General features: G+C 40.5%; 2 protein-coding genes across 5 annotated transcripts in view; one reads left to right on the top strand and one right to left on the bottom strand.

The window, feature by feature from the left end:
- LOC107074352 (protein FAM76A) overlaps positions 1 to 15,013 on the top strand; it is a 23,520-nt gene extending 8,507 nt beyond the window's left edge. The window contains exons 7-9 of one of the 2 annotated variants that reach the window (XR_016176015.1): positions 1,872 to 1,997; positions 8,280 to 8,483; positions 11,889 to 15,013. The gene's annotated coding sequence lies outside the window, so the exon portion shown is untranslated. Of the gene's footprint in view, positions 1 to 1,871; positions 2,123 to 8,279; positions 8,484 to 11,888 lie in introns of those variants that run through there. The other variant, XM_089170668.1, reaches the window with a different exon arrangement.
- Blimp-1 (PR domain zinc finger protein 1) lies at positions 2,022 to 11,882 on the bottom strand. Of its 3 annotated transcripts, none has more exons than XM_089170658.1 (8): positions 8,862 to 11,882; positions 6,813 to 7,025; positions 6,100 to 6,219; positions 5,480 to 5,605; positions 5,268 to 5,394; positions 2,897 to 5,149; positions 2,464 to 2,805; positions 2,022 to 2,370 (listed from the first exon to the last, which is right to left on the bottom strand). In XM_089170658.1, the coding sequence occupies exons 2-8, from the start codon at positions 7,017 to 7,019 to the stop codon at positions 2,210 to 2,212; spliced, it is 3,336 nt and encodes a 1,111-aa protein (XP_089026784.1). In that variant the 5' UTR covers positions 7,020 to 7,025; positions 8,862 to 11,882; the 3' UTR covers positions 2,022 to 2,209. The 3 variants fall into 3 exon arrangements, with proteins under 3 accessions (XP_089026784.1, XP_089026786.1, XP_089026785.1); XM_089170660.1 differs by having other exon boundaries at positions 6,855 to 7,025; XM_089170659.1 differs by lacking the exon at positions 8,862 to 11,882 and adding an exon at positions 8,255 to 8,360.

Genomic DNA, 15,013 nt, shown 5'->3' with positions numbered 1-15,013 from the left:
ATTTTTACTACGATTAAACCAAGTTCTTTATTTCCAAGAGACACGACACGCCGAGCGTACCCATCATCATCCGCGTTCGCTGAACTCGGTGTAATAATAATTAGTTTGTTACGTGAAGCACGTGCGTTTCTTTATGGCAATAAATTACCAAGAGTTTGTGCACGATCGAGCGAGAACCGACGAAGGAGGAACGATAATACCTATAGACATTTCCAAGAGAGAACGATCGATCGTTGCTCGTGCGCAAAATCCTACTTGGATTATTCGACCTATGCAACCGTTCTCATTCCTCATCTTTTAAAGGGACTGACTTAAACCAACTAACCAACCAACTAACCAACCAACCAACCAACCAATCAACTGATCGATCGATCGACCGATCGATTCCACAAATTAACTCGATCATCTTTCATCAAAAGTGTCGTTAATCGTAAGAACTCGTACAAACACGATCTCATTTGATCTAACAAATTATTATTATCATTATCATTATCATTATTATTATTATTATTATTATTATTATATATTTTTATTAATATTATTATTATTATGCAAACGATTATTTTTTTTTTCTTCAATAATTTTCTTTCATCACTTTTGAAATGTTCTCCACCGAACGTGATTCACGAAGCCAAGCGCAACCTACCGATCGGCAACCTACGACGAGGTACATATAATGTATCGTATATAAAGGTATTCATAAATTAGACCTCCTTAAATTACCTCATTTTAAATTATAGAATAATTTATAGTAATGTTAATATATACAGGTACAGGTCTCGTATAGTTGCAGTCGTGTCGTCACTGGTTGTTCATTTGTGTCTTTTGCTCGCGCATTTTCGAACGTGCTTGGCGGGTGCCGACAAAATCCGCCGTGTTTTGGTCGACGTGTGCGTCGTCAACGTTTATAAAGATCCTTCACGTGAGTGCACATGCGCTCATATCTTTCCTCTCTCTCTCTCTCTTTCTTTCTCTCTTGCGTGGATATATATAAGAGGCGTACGGATATTTCTGCTAGTAAGAAATTTCTTTAACTTTGAATTTGAAATGAAATTTTGTTCCTAAACAACCATTTGTTATTATTGTTATATATTTTTTTCCTTTTTTTAAATAATCGATTGGCACGACAAGAGAAAAAGAAAGAGCTCTTTATCTTTTCTCTTTTTTTATTAGTTTTATTTTTATTTTTATTTTTTATTTTTGTATGATAGCGCGCGTGCACGCACACGTTTCCGAATGAGAACCGTGGAAAGGTAATCGAGATGCGATGGACACGATTTTCGAGATTTTTCCCAGAATGGCAGAAACGACGCTCTTATATAATCGACATTTCTAGAACGTTAATACTATCAAACTCGTTATCTTTCCTTCCATGATAATGCTACAATAGAAAAAATATGGAAACGAGTATATGTACAAGGAACTTTATATGGTCCTAGCTGAGTAACGACGTACTTGCGCGCACATTTTTTTTTTTTAAACATGCACACATACACTTTTTCATTCTTTTCCTTTCCCATTTTCTTCCTTTTTCTTTATTTTATTTTATTTTATTTTATTTCTTTTTTTTTTTTTTGTGTTGCAACTTTTTCCCTTTGACGTTTCCTATCATTTTATTTTTCTTTTCTCCCACTCTCTATCTCTTATATAATACACTAAAAACAACGAAGCTCGAGGAGAGTATTTAAAGTAAAACTTAGATTGTCCTTTATCAACGATAATGAACTAAATAACAATATTTAACAATATTTTTTACATTCTATCCTTTCTTTACTTTTTTTATCCACCTTTACATACCCTTTTCTCTTATGTTCTTTTAATCTCTTTATATTTTCTTTTTCTTATATTTTCTCTCTTTTTTTTTTTTTCAGATCGATAACAACGAATGGAGAAAAGGGTCCAGTTTTTCCATTCACTCGTCGCGCGTATTTTGAAACAACGCTTACGCGAAATGGAACGTTCTTAAGGCATCTCGCACACGAGTCTTAATAAACAAGGTACACCATTTCTTTCTTTCTTTCTCTCTCTCTCTCTCTCTCTCTCTCTTTCTTTCTTTCTTTCTTTCTTTGTTTTGTTCACTCTTTCATATTTATCTTTACTGCCACTCGGGATAAAGGTATTGCTCTGGAGCGAGCTCGGTCAGCCGAATCTCGTTTACGTTTCCACGGCTGAATTTAGCGCCAGGGCAAAAGGGTCTGCTCCCCGTCCCTTAGGTACATTCGATTATATGTGGCTGGGAGGTTTCTATCACGCTCGGCCTCGCCACTGGGTTCTCCAAATTGTGAAGAGACGTCGTGTGCGGCCCGTGCGCCGATCCGTGCCTTTCATAATTTTCGATGTGTTCCAATTCGCATTCCTTCGGCATGGTTCCTAAAAAAAGGTTAACATTTTTGTTTATTCATTATAATTGCGATGTCATTTTGATAAATAAAATCAATGTTTACATTTGAAAATGCTACTTACCGACATTCATGTCAGGACCATATTCGTAATAGGTTGGCGAACCAACTGCAGCTGCTAAAGCGAGTTCATCCTCGATACTGTTCGGCCTGCAACTAGTCGTTTTCCAATGAGTTCTCAAACCACTCGCACTGATATACTTTTTGTCGCAGCCTTGGCAGGTGTAAGGCCTCTCGTTCGTGTGCAGTCTCTTGTGTAACTTCAAATGAACGAACTGAGTGAATTTCGCGGGACATAGGTCACAAGCGTAGGGCTTTTGGCCGGAATGTAATCTGAGATGAGTCTTTAGATTCGAGGTAGAGCTGAACCTTTTCTTGCAGATCTCGCACTGATGAGGTTTTTCGCCTACGTTTAAAGGAAAAAGGAAAAGAAGAAAAACGAAAATATAAAAGATATTTCATTTCGTTGTTATTAGATTGATTAAAAAAAGAATTACCTGTATGCACGAGGTGATGTTTTTGTAGGTGCGCCAGTTGCGTAAAGCTTTTGGTGCAGACGTTGCACTTGAACGGTCTTTCGCCGGAGTGCGTTCTGAGATGAACTTTAAGATTCGACAACTGTCCGAAGGTCTTACAGCAGACATTGCACTCGTAGTGCATCTTCCCGTCCTTCTTTTTAAGTGGATAAGGCAACGACCTATAACCCCTCGATCCCTGAGAGTTAGGGCTGAGCGAGCCACTCTGCGAGCAACCATGATCGTCCGGGGAGAGAGAACTCGCCGGCGAGTATCTGTGATTGAGGGACCCGGAGGAAGAGGAATTCGCGTGAATAGTGAGTCCAGGATGATGGCCGAGGTGAAGATTGTGCGTTCCTGCGATCAGGCCAGCTTGACTCCCGTCGATTTGCATAGTCGTCGACGAGGTGGGAAGTTGATGGCTGCTGCTCGGAACATCTAGACGTCTACCGTCCGAACTTCTTTCGCCGTACACGAGATTGCCATTGCTACCCGTGCTCGGGGTTGGAGAATAAACCGTACAGTTGATCGACAAAGGAGTCGCGTTATGATGAAGCGTTCCGTTTTGATGATAAAGACCGTACGAATAGGAAGAAGGTGATTGTATTGGTGATATCGGTGAAACTGGGTTTTGATGATTGTTGCCGGCACTACCGACACCACCACTACCACCACCACCACCACCACTACCACCACTACCACAAGCACCGACACTACCAACGACACCATTACCACAACCACCACTCACAACACTACTACCGTTACCACTACTACCACCGCCACCACCACTACTAACACCACCACCACCACTACCACCACCGACATTATTACCACCAGCCGAATTTGAATAGACCGAACTCGACTCTATTTGACAACCTCCGGAATTGGTCGAATATAAAATTGTCGGTGTTGAGGAGGGACACAATGGTGGAGAATTTGCCGGAGATGGGCTTTTCGTTTTTCGCTTTGGAAGACAGGAGGAGCTTGCAACATTCGAGGACGATGTCAAGATCGTACTCGAGGAAAGTACGCCGCTATTCGAATGCACGTTAACGCCTGGGCTGCTAGACGAGTGCACATTTCCAATATGAGTCGTTGCATTTCCGTTGCTCGTTCCCGTACTAGAATGAAGATTACCCGTGCTCGAATGAAGTCCACCAGTTGGACTTGGAATTGGTACGGGACCGTGGTTGTTGGTAGTCGAGTTTACGCAGGATTCAGTCTGCATCGGCAAATTCGAACTGGAGTCTGGACTACATGGTAAGATATTGCCATAACGATGCGACTTTTTGTAAGAGTAAGCCATTTCCGTAGGACTCGAAGGTGGTGGCGTCACCGAATCTGCCGTGTGACTTTGATGATGGTTCTGTTGATGATGCTGATGCTGTTGTTGATGTTGATGCTGTTGATGCTGCTGTTGCTGTTGTTGTTGCTGTTGTTGATGATGATGATGGTGATGTTGATGATGATGTTGCTGCTGCTGTTGCTGCTGCTGCTGCTGTTGCAGTTGTTGCTGTTGATGCTGCTGTTGCTGTTGTTGCTGCTGTTGCTGTTGTTGATGATGATGAAGATGATGATGATTATTATTGTTATTATTATTGTTATTGTCCGTAGTACTTCGTAAAAGAATATTTTCGAGTATGGAACTGCTAGGACTCGTTATGTAGGCTGGTCTCGTGGTTGCAGGTACGTTACCTTTAACCTCCGGCTCATAAAATGGTTTTGAATTTTTGTCCGTCTCGTCTTCGCTTACCATCGACAGGAGGGTCGTTTTTTGAAGCATCACAGGCGACACTGACTTTTGTATCTCCGGGCTCATCGCTCTGCTCGCAATCTCTGGATTCTTCTCCTTTGCTGTACCATCCAAATTGCTCTTCGTACCGGCTTGAAAGTTACCGTACGTCTTCGTTATCTTGATCTTAACCTTTCTGTATTCGTTCTTAGCGGCTACGTTGTCTGGCTTTAACGGTTCGTTGCTGCACACGGAGGACTTTGAGTTCTTGCTGAAGTCGAGAACGTAGTTGTTCTCCGAATCGGACTCGCTGCTCTCCTCAGGCGGGGTCAAGATTTCGTCGTGGTAACCGTTTGAGTGGTAACCTTCGTCAGACCTCACGGAACCGTCCGTTGGCGTCATTTGCGAACGTCTCTCGTAAATCGACGAATCCTTCAACGGTGATATCACGTCTACGCTAGCCGAAATTTCCGTTGGTAACGCCGATTGCTGTACTTGTTGACCTGTCTCCCCGGAATAATGTGGAACGAAAGAAAAAATGAAAAGAAAACACAATCACAATAGTAATAATATATAATATCGATAAACGATTAAGACGATAAAGATGATAAATGAACTTACGTATTCTTTGTAGCATTAATTCACCCGTTAACGGATAATTAAGTCGTTCCGCGAACTCTCTGCAATACCACACTAATAGTTCTTGATTCGGAAGTATTGGCTTGATCGTGTAAAAATAAATGTTCATCTGTAACATCCAAAATAAAAAGAATATATATCAATGTATGTTCTTCCCTTATAGATTACATTCAAACTCGATTATAAGTTTTTACCTTATATTGACACGCTATTAGATTTTGCGATTCGGACGAGTACGCTGGGTTCACGTAACGCATCCAATTCGATTTTTGAACGTCGTAACCATCGATGTAGTAGAACAACTCGTTGTTCTTGTATACCTGAGAATTTGCAAATATCGCGATTATTATTTGACTCTGGTGCGTCTTTAATACTCGATCATTTAAATAGATATTACGTATAATCAACGTTCTTGTAATAATATTACAAATGTGAACAGGTTATCAGACATTTTCTACTGACAGATTTCCAAACAAAAACTTGCAAATAGGAAATTAGAAAATATTATTAATTGTGAGTTAACGTAAGAGTCGTTTGCGAGGAATCGAAGTTCATCGTAACGAATTGATGAGTTACGAGTCATCGATGGTTCTTCTCGTGGCTTTCGTTTTAAGCCTTGCTCGATCTGTTAAAACCAGTTTCTGGTCTTGTTAGTCTTTTCTCTCTCATTCTCATGGCTGTGTATCCGCGCGTACAGCATCTTTGGTTTCCCACCTCGTTCGTCGATCTCGTAAGGAACACGTATGCGCGTTTTCAACTTTTCCTTTTTTCTATTTATTTTTATCTTAGGTTTCTTAATGGATGCAATTCTTACCCTCCAAAAGTATTTTCTGTTCGCGTCAGCGGGCACCGAATCCTTGGTATAAACCTGGCCCACCAGTGGTCCAAAACGCGTGCCTTTTGGGATATAACTTGTACTCCATACACCCAACATCTATGCATATATTCAACAAAAATACGCGATTATTCAAAACTCTATTGTTTTTTATTTTTTCTTTACTATTATATTTGTTGTTTCTTTCATTAGGACAATTATGTGAGTTTATATATTAGTGAAAATTAATCATCCGATTCCATGCTCGTTTAGTTATAATTTCGTATAATTTCGCAAAAACATCTTTTTCATTCTGTAACGATATATATTCGTCGAGTCTCTTGGTTACGTTTTAAGCGTGAACTTTAAATGCACTTACGTTCGGTCCATGATCACACTTTACAAGTTAATTAGCTTTGTGATGCTCGATCGAGTTTGATAAAATACTAGTGTCCCTTCCTTTCGTGTACACATTTACGAGCATGGGATCAGAAGTAAGGTCAAAAATCGATCGATTCGGTGACTTTACTTATTCGATGCAGGACTGGGGGAGGTGGGAGGAATACGAGACACAACAACGAGACAGAACATTGAAATAATTAGAAGAAGAAAATAATAATAATAATAATAGTGTTGAGTTCGTATCGTAATCGTAATCGTAATCATAATCGTAATCGTAATGTAACGTTGTTCGATCGTTTCGCGACTCTCACCGAGGAGGTCTCGAGAAAGGATTCTTTCGTGGATGAACGTACATCGTTGAGGGCTTGAGAGGGCTTGAGTACGAGGTTCCTTGGCAAGGAAGCTTCCGCTCGATTGGTATCGCTAGGCGATGCCGTAACATCCGGCACCAAGTATACGGCATGTTGTTCGAATTCCTCCTCCCTCAAGGTCGCGTGATCCCATTCACTGGCCTCCATCCTTTACTGCAAAGAATAACATTTAATTAGCTTATTAATATTAATAAACCCTCCTACATAATCAACACATTTCCTTTATCAATTATTAACTAGTCTTTCTAACGCCATTTTATATTTCCTTTAATTAATATTTTATTTGTATTATCAACAGTGTTGACATTGTTTTCAATTGTATTCAACATTACAGTCTAATCTTTTCAAAAAAAAAAAAAAAAAACAAAAAAAAAAACTATTATAATATTAACCATGTTACGAATTTATTTTGTTTGTCAAGTAAAACGTATCAAACGTGGAATCCGGTTTTTGTAATATCAGAAACGTGTTCTCTGAGAGTAAATTTATCTAACGTTAAAAGAGACATGGTTTTTTTTTTTTTTGCTTTTTATCAAAGACATTATTAAAACGTCACACGATCTAAGCTAAGCGCAATAACTAAATTAGCTCGATATAAAAATTCTTTTTTTAGAGCAACGTATAAGTATATACCAATACGAAACTAATCCACCTAAGGATAATTAAAATCACTCGTCCGTAGGATATTTTCTTAGATAAGGATTTTTTTTTAAAAGAATTCTTCTCTTTTAATATAACCCGATGATTTTTTTTCTTTTTTTTTTTTAATAGCTACGAGTAGTCTTTAAACGTTCTTAAAGGATTTAAGACTTTTAATAGAATTTCACGATGCAATTTTCAAATGGTCTTTCTCTGATATAATCCCAGAAGACAAAAAAATATCTTTGGGAAAAGATAGATAGTTCCTTCAACTGAAAAAACTTATTTTCAATTACGTCGAATAATGATCGATCATCGCGAAAATGTTTGTCTCTCTCCCTTTCTCTCTTTCTCTCTCTCTCTCTCTCTTTCTTGGTGGAAACTAAAAATATGATTTGATTATTTGAGATCGGAGATAGTCTTATATTTGATCGAAAATAGATTTGTCATCTACAAATATTGGATTAGTGGAACGAGAATATGACGAATAACAAGACGACTGGTAGACTAGATTAAAAGAGGAAACTGTCGCAAAAAAAGAGATATGATTTTGTGATACACTCGAAATAACTTTAATAAAGAGAAAATATAATTTTTAGAAAGACGAGAAAATAGGCTAGAAAACAAATTGAGAGATTCCTGAAGAAACAACAATTTAAACCAAAAAAAAAACAAAAACAAATCGATCGATCAAAATTAACGTGAAAACAATCATCACAATTATAAGTACGTATCTACATTACTTTTTTTCGTGTGTTTTATTATAAGCTTTCGATTCGGTGGTGGGTGATGCAACGCTTTAACATCGCGAAAGTGAAACCCGTCCACGCATTGATCGACTGCAGCGGCGAAAGGGGGATGGGTGGGAGCATAAACTCTAAAGTCCAATCCTCGCCGCCGCCACCACCGCCACCGCCACCACCATTGCTGCCGCCACCACCTACACCACCACCACCACCACCACCAGTCGAGGTTTTCGTCGTTCGTTGAATTTTGATTTTCACGAAAATCGCGCACGACGCCTACCTTCAACATTCCCCATCGACGATTCCCTTTACGGTTCTCTCTTTCAATGACTTTTTTCAGCTCACGTGCGAGAGTTCAATGACCGCTCTTTTAAATCGAAGAACCGCTACGTTCATAGAATCCCCTCCTGCCTCTGCCCCTTTACCTTTCTCCTCTTCTTCCTACCATTCGCGACATTCCTTTCTATATAATCTGTACCCGAAATCATTCCTACAATCGTTATTTATTTATTTTTTTTTTAAACAACATATCCTTTTACTCTTTAAAAAAGGGGTAAATAGTTTACATCCAAAATTGTATAATAATTATTATTTAGTGACTCACGGCTCGCGTTTTTTGGAGCATCGGTTGGCCGAACGTCGAAGGCGTCGGCGATTTGGTCGTTCTTCTCTCTCTCTCTCTCTATATATATATATATTCCCCTCCCCTAACTCTCTTTCTTTCAACGATTCTCACGAATCGAAGATCTTTCTTCTTCCTCCTGCCCCCTTCTACTCCACCTCCTGCTACTCCTCTTTCTCTTTCCGTTTGTATAGGAGCGAAAGGAGAGGATCGGATTTTCTTTTCTCTCTCTCTCTCCTATGTTAGATTCCCTTACGTGATTCTATGGTTTCTTAAAGAAATCGGCATCTCGAGTAATATCAGGAAATAATTATTGACTTGGTCTTTGCGTGAGGGGCCTCGCGCGATCGCACCGGCTAACCTTGCGTTCGTTAACGTCAACATTTATTTGTCAACTCGTTCGTGGCAAAATCGATCTCGAACGAATCGATCGACTCTACGACGCAACAACAATCGCGTCTACACCCCCTCTTGAAGGTTTTTTATATTTTTTTTATATTTGGGAGGGTATTTCCTTTTTTTACTTTTCGGCAGGTTCGTTGGTTCGTTCGTTCGTTCGTTCGTTCGTTCGCTGCACGAATGCACGGGATGCACGCATGCACGCACGCACGCAGCAGACACACACGCACGCACGCGGGAGTTATCGATTATCAGGACATCGGAAAAGGGAAATTGCAATGGACTCTAACTGTCCTCGCGCAGGAACATCCACGATGTTTCTCTCACTCTCTCTCTCTTTCTCTTTCTCTTTCTCTTTCTCTTTCTCTTTCTCTTTCCTTCTCTACGCTGTTTATCAACAAGCACCACACGACAAGAATCAGAGTCCTCCTCTATCTCCTTTACTTTGTTCTTCTTCTTTTTTCTTACTTGGATTTTCACGATTCTATTTACATTCGTAAATCTTTTCTATCTTGAAAATCACTAACACTATTACCAGCTGCACTTGCACCTGCACCTGCACCACTAGCAGCACAACAATAAGCAGCAACCCGTCGATAAACACAATGCAAGCATCTCTTTTCTTAACCAATAATTTATTCTAGTTTACTTGAATATTTGAAAGAGAAAGAGAAAAAGAAAAGAAAAGAAAAAGAAAAGAATAACAGAACGACCGAAGTAAAACACTTTCACGCACTACCACCCCCTTTTTTCGTTACACCCTTTCCCTTTTCTTGCCACCCCTATCGATATATAAGCCTTACGTCCCTCGAGATAAATATGTGTTAGCAAATACGATTATTTGTTTTTTTTGCAAAGTTGATTTTTTTTTTTTCCGAGAACGCAAAAGAGGCGTAGAATTTTGCGCGTTGCGCGGCGCGGAAATTGGTCGGAGGACGGCTCGTAGGATCGATCGTTTCGGAGCTTCGAATTTTCAACGTCCGAGTTGGAAGGGTAGTACGCGATGTATATTCGCGTTCACGTTCTATATTCGCTTTGAAATGGTTCCTTATCGAATTTGCAAACCGATTAAAATCGTTCAAAGTCTTGGCGTTGGGGAGTCTTCGCGAGTGTTCCCTGTTATTCTCGTAGGAGACGTGGAAAAGGACGGTCTCCGTTTGCTCTCAACTCTCGCGTATACCAGGGAGAGAGAGAGAGAGCAACGGTGTGCGTGGAACTCGGTTAGACCTGACCTAGCCCAACGCGAGTCCGCTTGCCGAGTCCTCCCTTCCTCCCTTCCACCCTTCCTTCCTTCCTTTCTCCCCTGCTTTCCTCCCCTGCCGCTCACTTGCTATTGGTCGTTCTTCTGTCTCCCTCTATATCGCTCTCCTTCTTTCTCTCATACGCGTTGCGCCGTTCTGTGTGTCTGTGTGTCTCTGTGTGTGTATAAGACTAAAGCTGCCAGAGAAGAGCAGAGGTGGTGCATTTCTCTGCGCTGCGCTTTCGATCGACCCGCTCCCAGCTTTCCTCTCTCTCGCTAGTTCTTTCTTCTTTCTTTCGCACCCTCTCGCACCCTCGCGCAACTTTCTCCCTCCAGTCTCGATTCTCGTTCTCGTTACCCGTTTCAACCCCTTCACCTACTCACTCTCTCTCTCTCTCTCTCCCCCTCCCTCCCTCCCTCCCTCTCCGTTGTTTCGTTGCAAGGTGCATGCGCCGATCGCTTCTAAGTTTAATTGTTTCGACAATTTCCGGATATATAATAATAAGCACCGTCAGTCGACTAAAAATGACGGCGAAAGTGGTACCTCCTTGCGAATCAACTTATTAACGAAGATATTTTCAGATGGATCGTTAATTAATGAACCGTAATTTTCATTTATGGTATTATCGTTTTCCTTAACGATCATATATCCGTTCGATTTGTATATTATTAAATTCGTTAATAATATCTTCCTGATATTTCTTTCACGATATTCTCACGTGTTGTAAATTTTTTAGGTGCAACGTAGTCTCCGATTCTTTCGCACTGTTCGCGCATAAATCCAATGGAAATCGATTCGAGACTTTCCGTTAACGTATGCGTAACCTTTTTTCGTCCTTCGTAAACGTAGCTACACACCCCCTTTTCAAAAGTGTAAAGAATCGTGACGTGTTCTTTTCTTTTTTATTTTTTTTAAATTTTTTTACGGTAAATATCATTTGTAGTTAAAAATCATTGAACTTGGATGTAAAGTGATCATTTATTATGTTCAACTTCACTTGTTATATCTTCTAAGGGGATCGGTTCAGCGAACACCAAAGTCACGGTCGTTCAAGATCACTAACCCCTTCCGTTCTCTTTGGTTAAAGACACATTTTTAACATTCTTTTATTTTTTACTCATTTTTTTTCCATTTATTTTGTATTGCGTGTCGTCGTCAGTTTTGAAATAAGAATTATAAAAGCTTCATCGTAGAGAGGAGAGAAAGGAAGGTCGACGAACTGCGGAATCATAGAGAAGTGTACACGGAGTTGATGTTCTCTCGATCTTAATCCCAAAGACCGGTTTCAATCTTATCTGTAAAGTTACGCGAATCAAATATTTCTATTGTAAGACCTATGTTACAATATTTAATGGCAAATTTTGTTTAGGTAACGAGAAGAAACGAGAACGACGTAACAACAAGGACAACGCAACGACAACGATGACAGAGACGAGTTGAGATCGTCAACCTTTCTTCTCGATTTTCACGACTACTCGCATCAGGGAATCCTTCATTTCCCCTAGCGAAAGAAAGAAGTTTTCGCGCGAATCGACACTCGACGACTACTAACCCAGATACGTTACTTCGGGGTCGATGATCTTTTCTCTTCTCGAAGAACCGGCAGATCTACGAAGACCGTCATTTTCTATGGTTCTTCTTAACACTAGGATGCATCTTAGACGAATCTTATTTTCTTTATTTCATTCTCTTTTCGAATTCCCCAAGAATATCTCAATTTCTCGTACGAAGAAGTTAAATATGTATAAGTATAGATAGTAAGTACTAATATACTTGGTTATTTGAATTTAATATATTTGTAAACGGTCTTTCGCACATGTACGATGGCATCGAAGTCAAAGATAATTTTAGCGACAAAACGTTGTTAGTCCAAAGTGAAACGTACGACGGCCTTAACAATTTCTAGAAGAAGGTCAAATGCATCAACGCTGTTCCGGTTCGAAGCTACGAGTGTTATCGACCTCGTACCAAGCCAGACGTGTCGGCAAAGAAACCTAGACGTTTTGGGTTCGGTTTTTCTTTTGCGACAAATTTATTTTCATTCGACGGAAGGGCGACAATTTTCTTGCAAGATTGTGCTCAAAATGATCGCGGAGAATTCTTAAGACTACGAAAACATGATAATTAAGAAAATAATAGTAACGTGTCGTTAGAAATTGGGGGGAAGTTAGAACCAACCGTCTTGGTGAGTCGCGTTGCTTTAAAGGCCATCGTACTCTTTCGCTGGTAGCGAAATGTAAACCGGAAAAGCGAGAAGCAAGTGAATTAGCGAAGTGAGTCCGCGATTCCCCCTTCCAAAGTAGCGTTCTACGAGCCCTCTCCTACCGCTTCGTCCTTCTTTCTCCTCGTTCGCAGCACCTTCTTCCATTCTCTCGCCACGGATCCGAAAGAAGGTCTCTACCGGTCGTTGTCCCACTTGGAGGTCTACTTGGACTTGGACTTGGACCACACCATAGGCATGGTGCGCTGAGTAACGAGGTTCCGATACCCCCATAGGGGATCCCCTTTTACACCTACCTACGCGTTCTTGCGTTTGTACGTGTGTACAAGCCTTCCAGGGGCGGATCTTCTTCGATGTTTTTCTATCTTTCTTCTTTCAATATTTGTTTTCTTCTTCGCACAAACAAAAACTTTAGTCTCGCGAGAAGACACGTTTGTTTGAAGCTATGACGAGTTCGTATATCGATTGGATTGAATGATATTTTGTCAAAGTACGACGTAATATTGAACGTAATGCTCGATCCGTTCCTGTAGAGTGGCACGTTCTGCCATCGAAACCAAACCGCATTACTCGCCTAACTGTACATAGCAGTGTGTGTACCAAGGTACCGTATAGGTACGACGACTAAACGGTCGTAAAACCGTGAGTGCGCGAGGACGTCGTCCACACGTGGGCCACTATGCGCGCGTCTATGCGTGTACAGGTGCGCCAGGTACCGTTCTACGACCGGACAGGAGACACGGCCAAAAGTAAAACCGAATTCGTTTTCGGTAAAGAGCCTCATGTCATACGATCTCTATACGTACTACTAATACTTTTTATACGTATGAGATACATATGTATACATAACTCGTCTTTTTTTTTTTGTTACATTTTCTTACCTCTTCCTCCTGGAATATCCTTACGATGATCGAAGCGTCTTTCATTATATTCGATTACTTATTATGTAACGTGCAGATGAATCGTCACGACAGGTCGGAGACATCGTTTATTCGATATTCTCATCTTAAACCGATTCAAAGCTACTAACGTAAGTGAGATAATTTATAGCGATGCTCGAAATGATACTTTATTTAAAAAGGTCGATGAACGCAAATTTCGCCCGATCATCGACCCGTTTCTCATTTGACTTTGAAGACTACATATATACGACTAGAATATTAATTTATACACTCTAATGGAAATTTGTCCTGTATTAAAAAGTTGAAAAGAGATAGGAAAAGTATAAGTGGAAACAGATGGGATCTAGTCAGACCCGTGCGGTTTCCGCGAGCAAAGTAGTAGTAGTGGTCGACGTCAGATCGTACGTGCGCTGGTGCTTTCAATGAGGCCACGTGATCAGTGGCAGTGGCGTAGTATCGAGGGGACCTGTCTCTCTTTCTTCTCGTTTCCTCTCCAGAGTCACGGCCGACCGCTATTTCGTGTCTCTTACCCGCTAGCGGGCTGCGCACTTTTAGCGAGAATTGTGCGGCCTGCGCAGCTCGGTTCACCGTTCCGTGGGTTGTTGAACCCGACTCTCTTGCGCGCTGCATAACCCATTTTGTAATAGCACACTTCGTGCCGCGAACCGGCACATCGGCATCCTTATACGAAACGGACCGCTTTAACGATCTCTAACGCGTATCTATCGCGATCGATGACGAATTTTCTTAAATCCCTTTTCCTTACAACTTTTCACTTTCAAACGGAATAACAGTAGGACGATAACTTTGAATGTAAAAAAAAAGAAAAAAAAAGCAACGTGGTGTGCAACCCTACTGTTATAAACTATAACTTAACGAGTTATTATTGGATTTTTCTTTTAATATTTCTACACGGTGATAGAAAATTGTTGATTATTTCGGTCGTATAATGGTGTCTACTAGCGTTAAGAGTCTTGAGGCAGGTCGAACGCTTTCGTTTCTTGCCAGCGGTGGTTGCTGCGTTTGATGCACGAGCTTAATGAAATGATATTTGATAAGCTTCTGTTATTACTTTTATGTAATTTCATCATTGATATTTTGAAACATTCTAGTCTAATTACGGTACATATAAACAATTGGTCACATTACTTAGTCATTATGAGATGAAATTAATAATCGTTCGAAATAAATCGTACGTACGTAATAGTTGTGTGTGTATGTGTGTGTATGTGTGTGAGAGAGAGAGAGATTAAATAACGGAGTCCGCTCGTTTCCGCATTGAATGGCGAACTTCAATGTCAATGCCAGCCGCCCTTTCACCTTATATAACAAACGACCGTGCTCGCAGGCTCCCAACTCGCGTACATATTA

Source organism: Polistes dominula, unplaced genomic scaffold (genome assembly GCF_049000335.1).
Source record: "Polistes dominula isolate Pdom_NZ unplaced genomic scaffold, Pdom_raw_medaka contig_79, whole genome shotgun sequence".
Lineage (NCBI taxonomy): Eukaryota > Metazoa > Arthropoda > Insecta > Hymenoptera > Vespidae > Polistes > Polistes dominula.
This window is presented reverse-complemented; position numbering and strand designations above follow the sequence as displayed.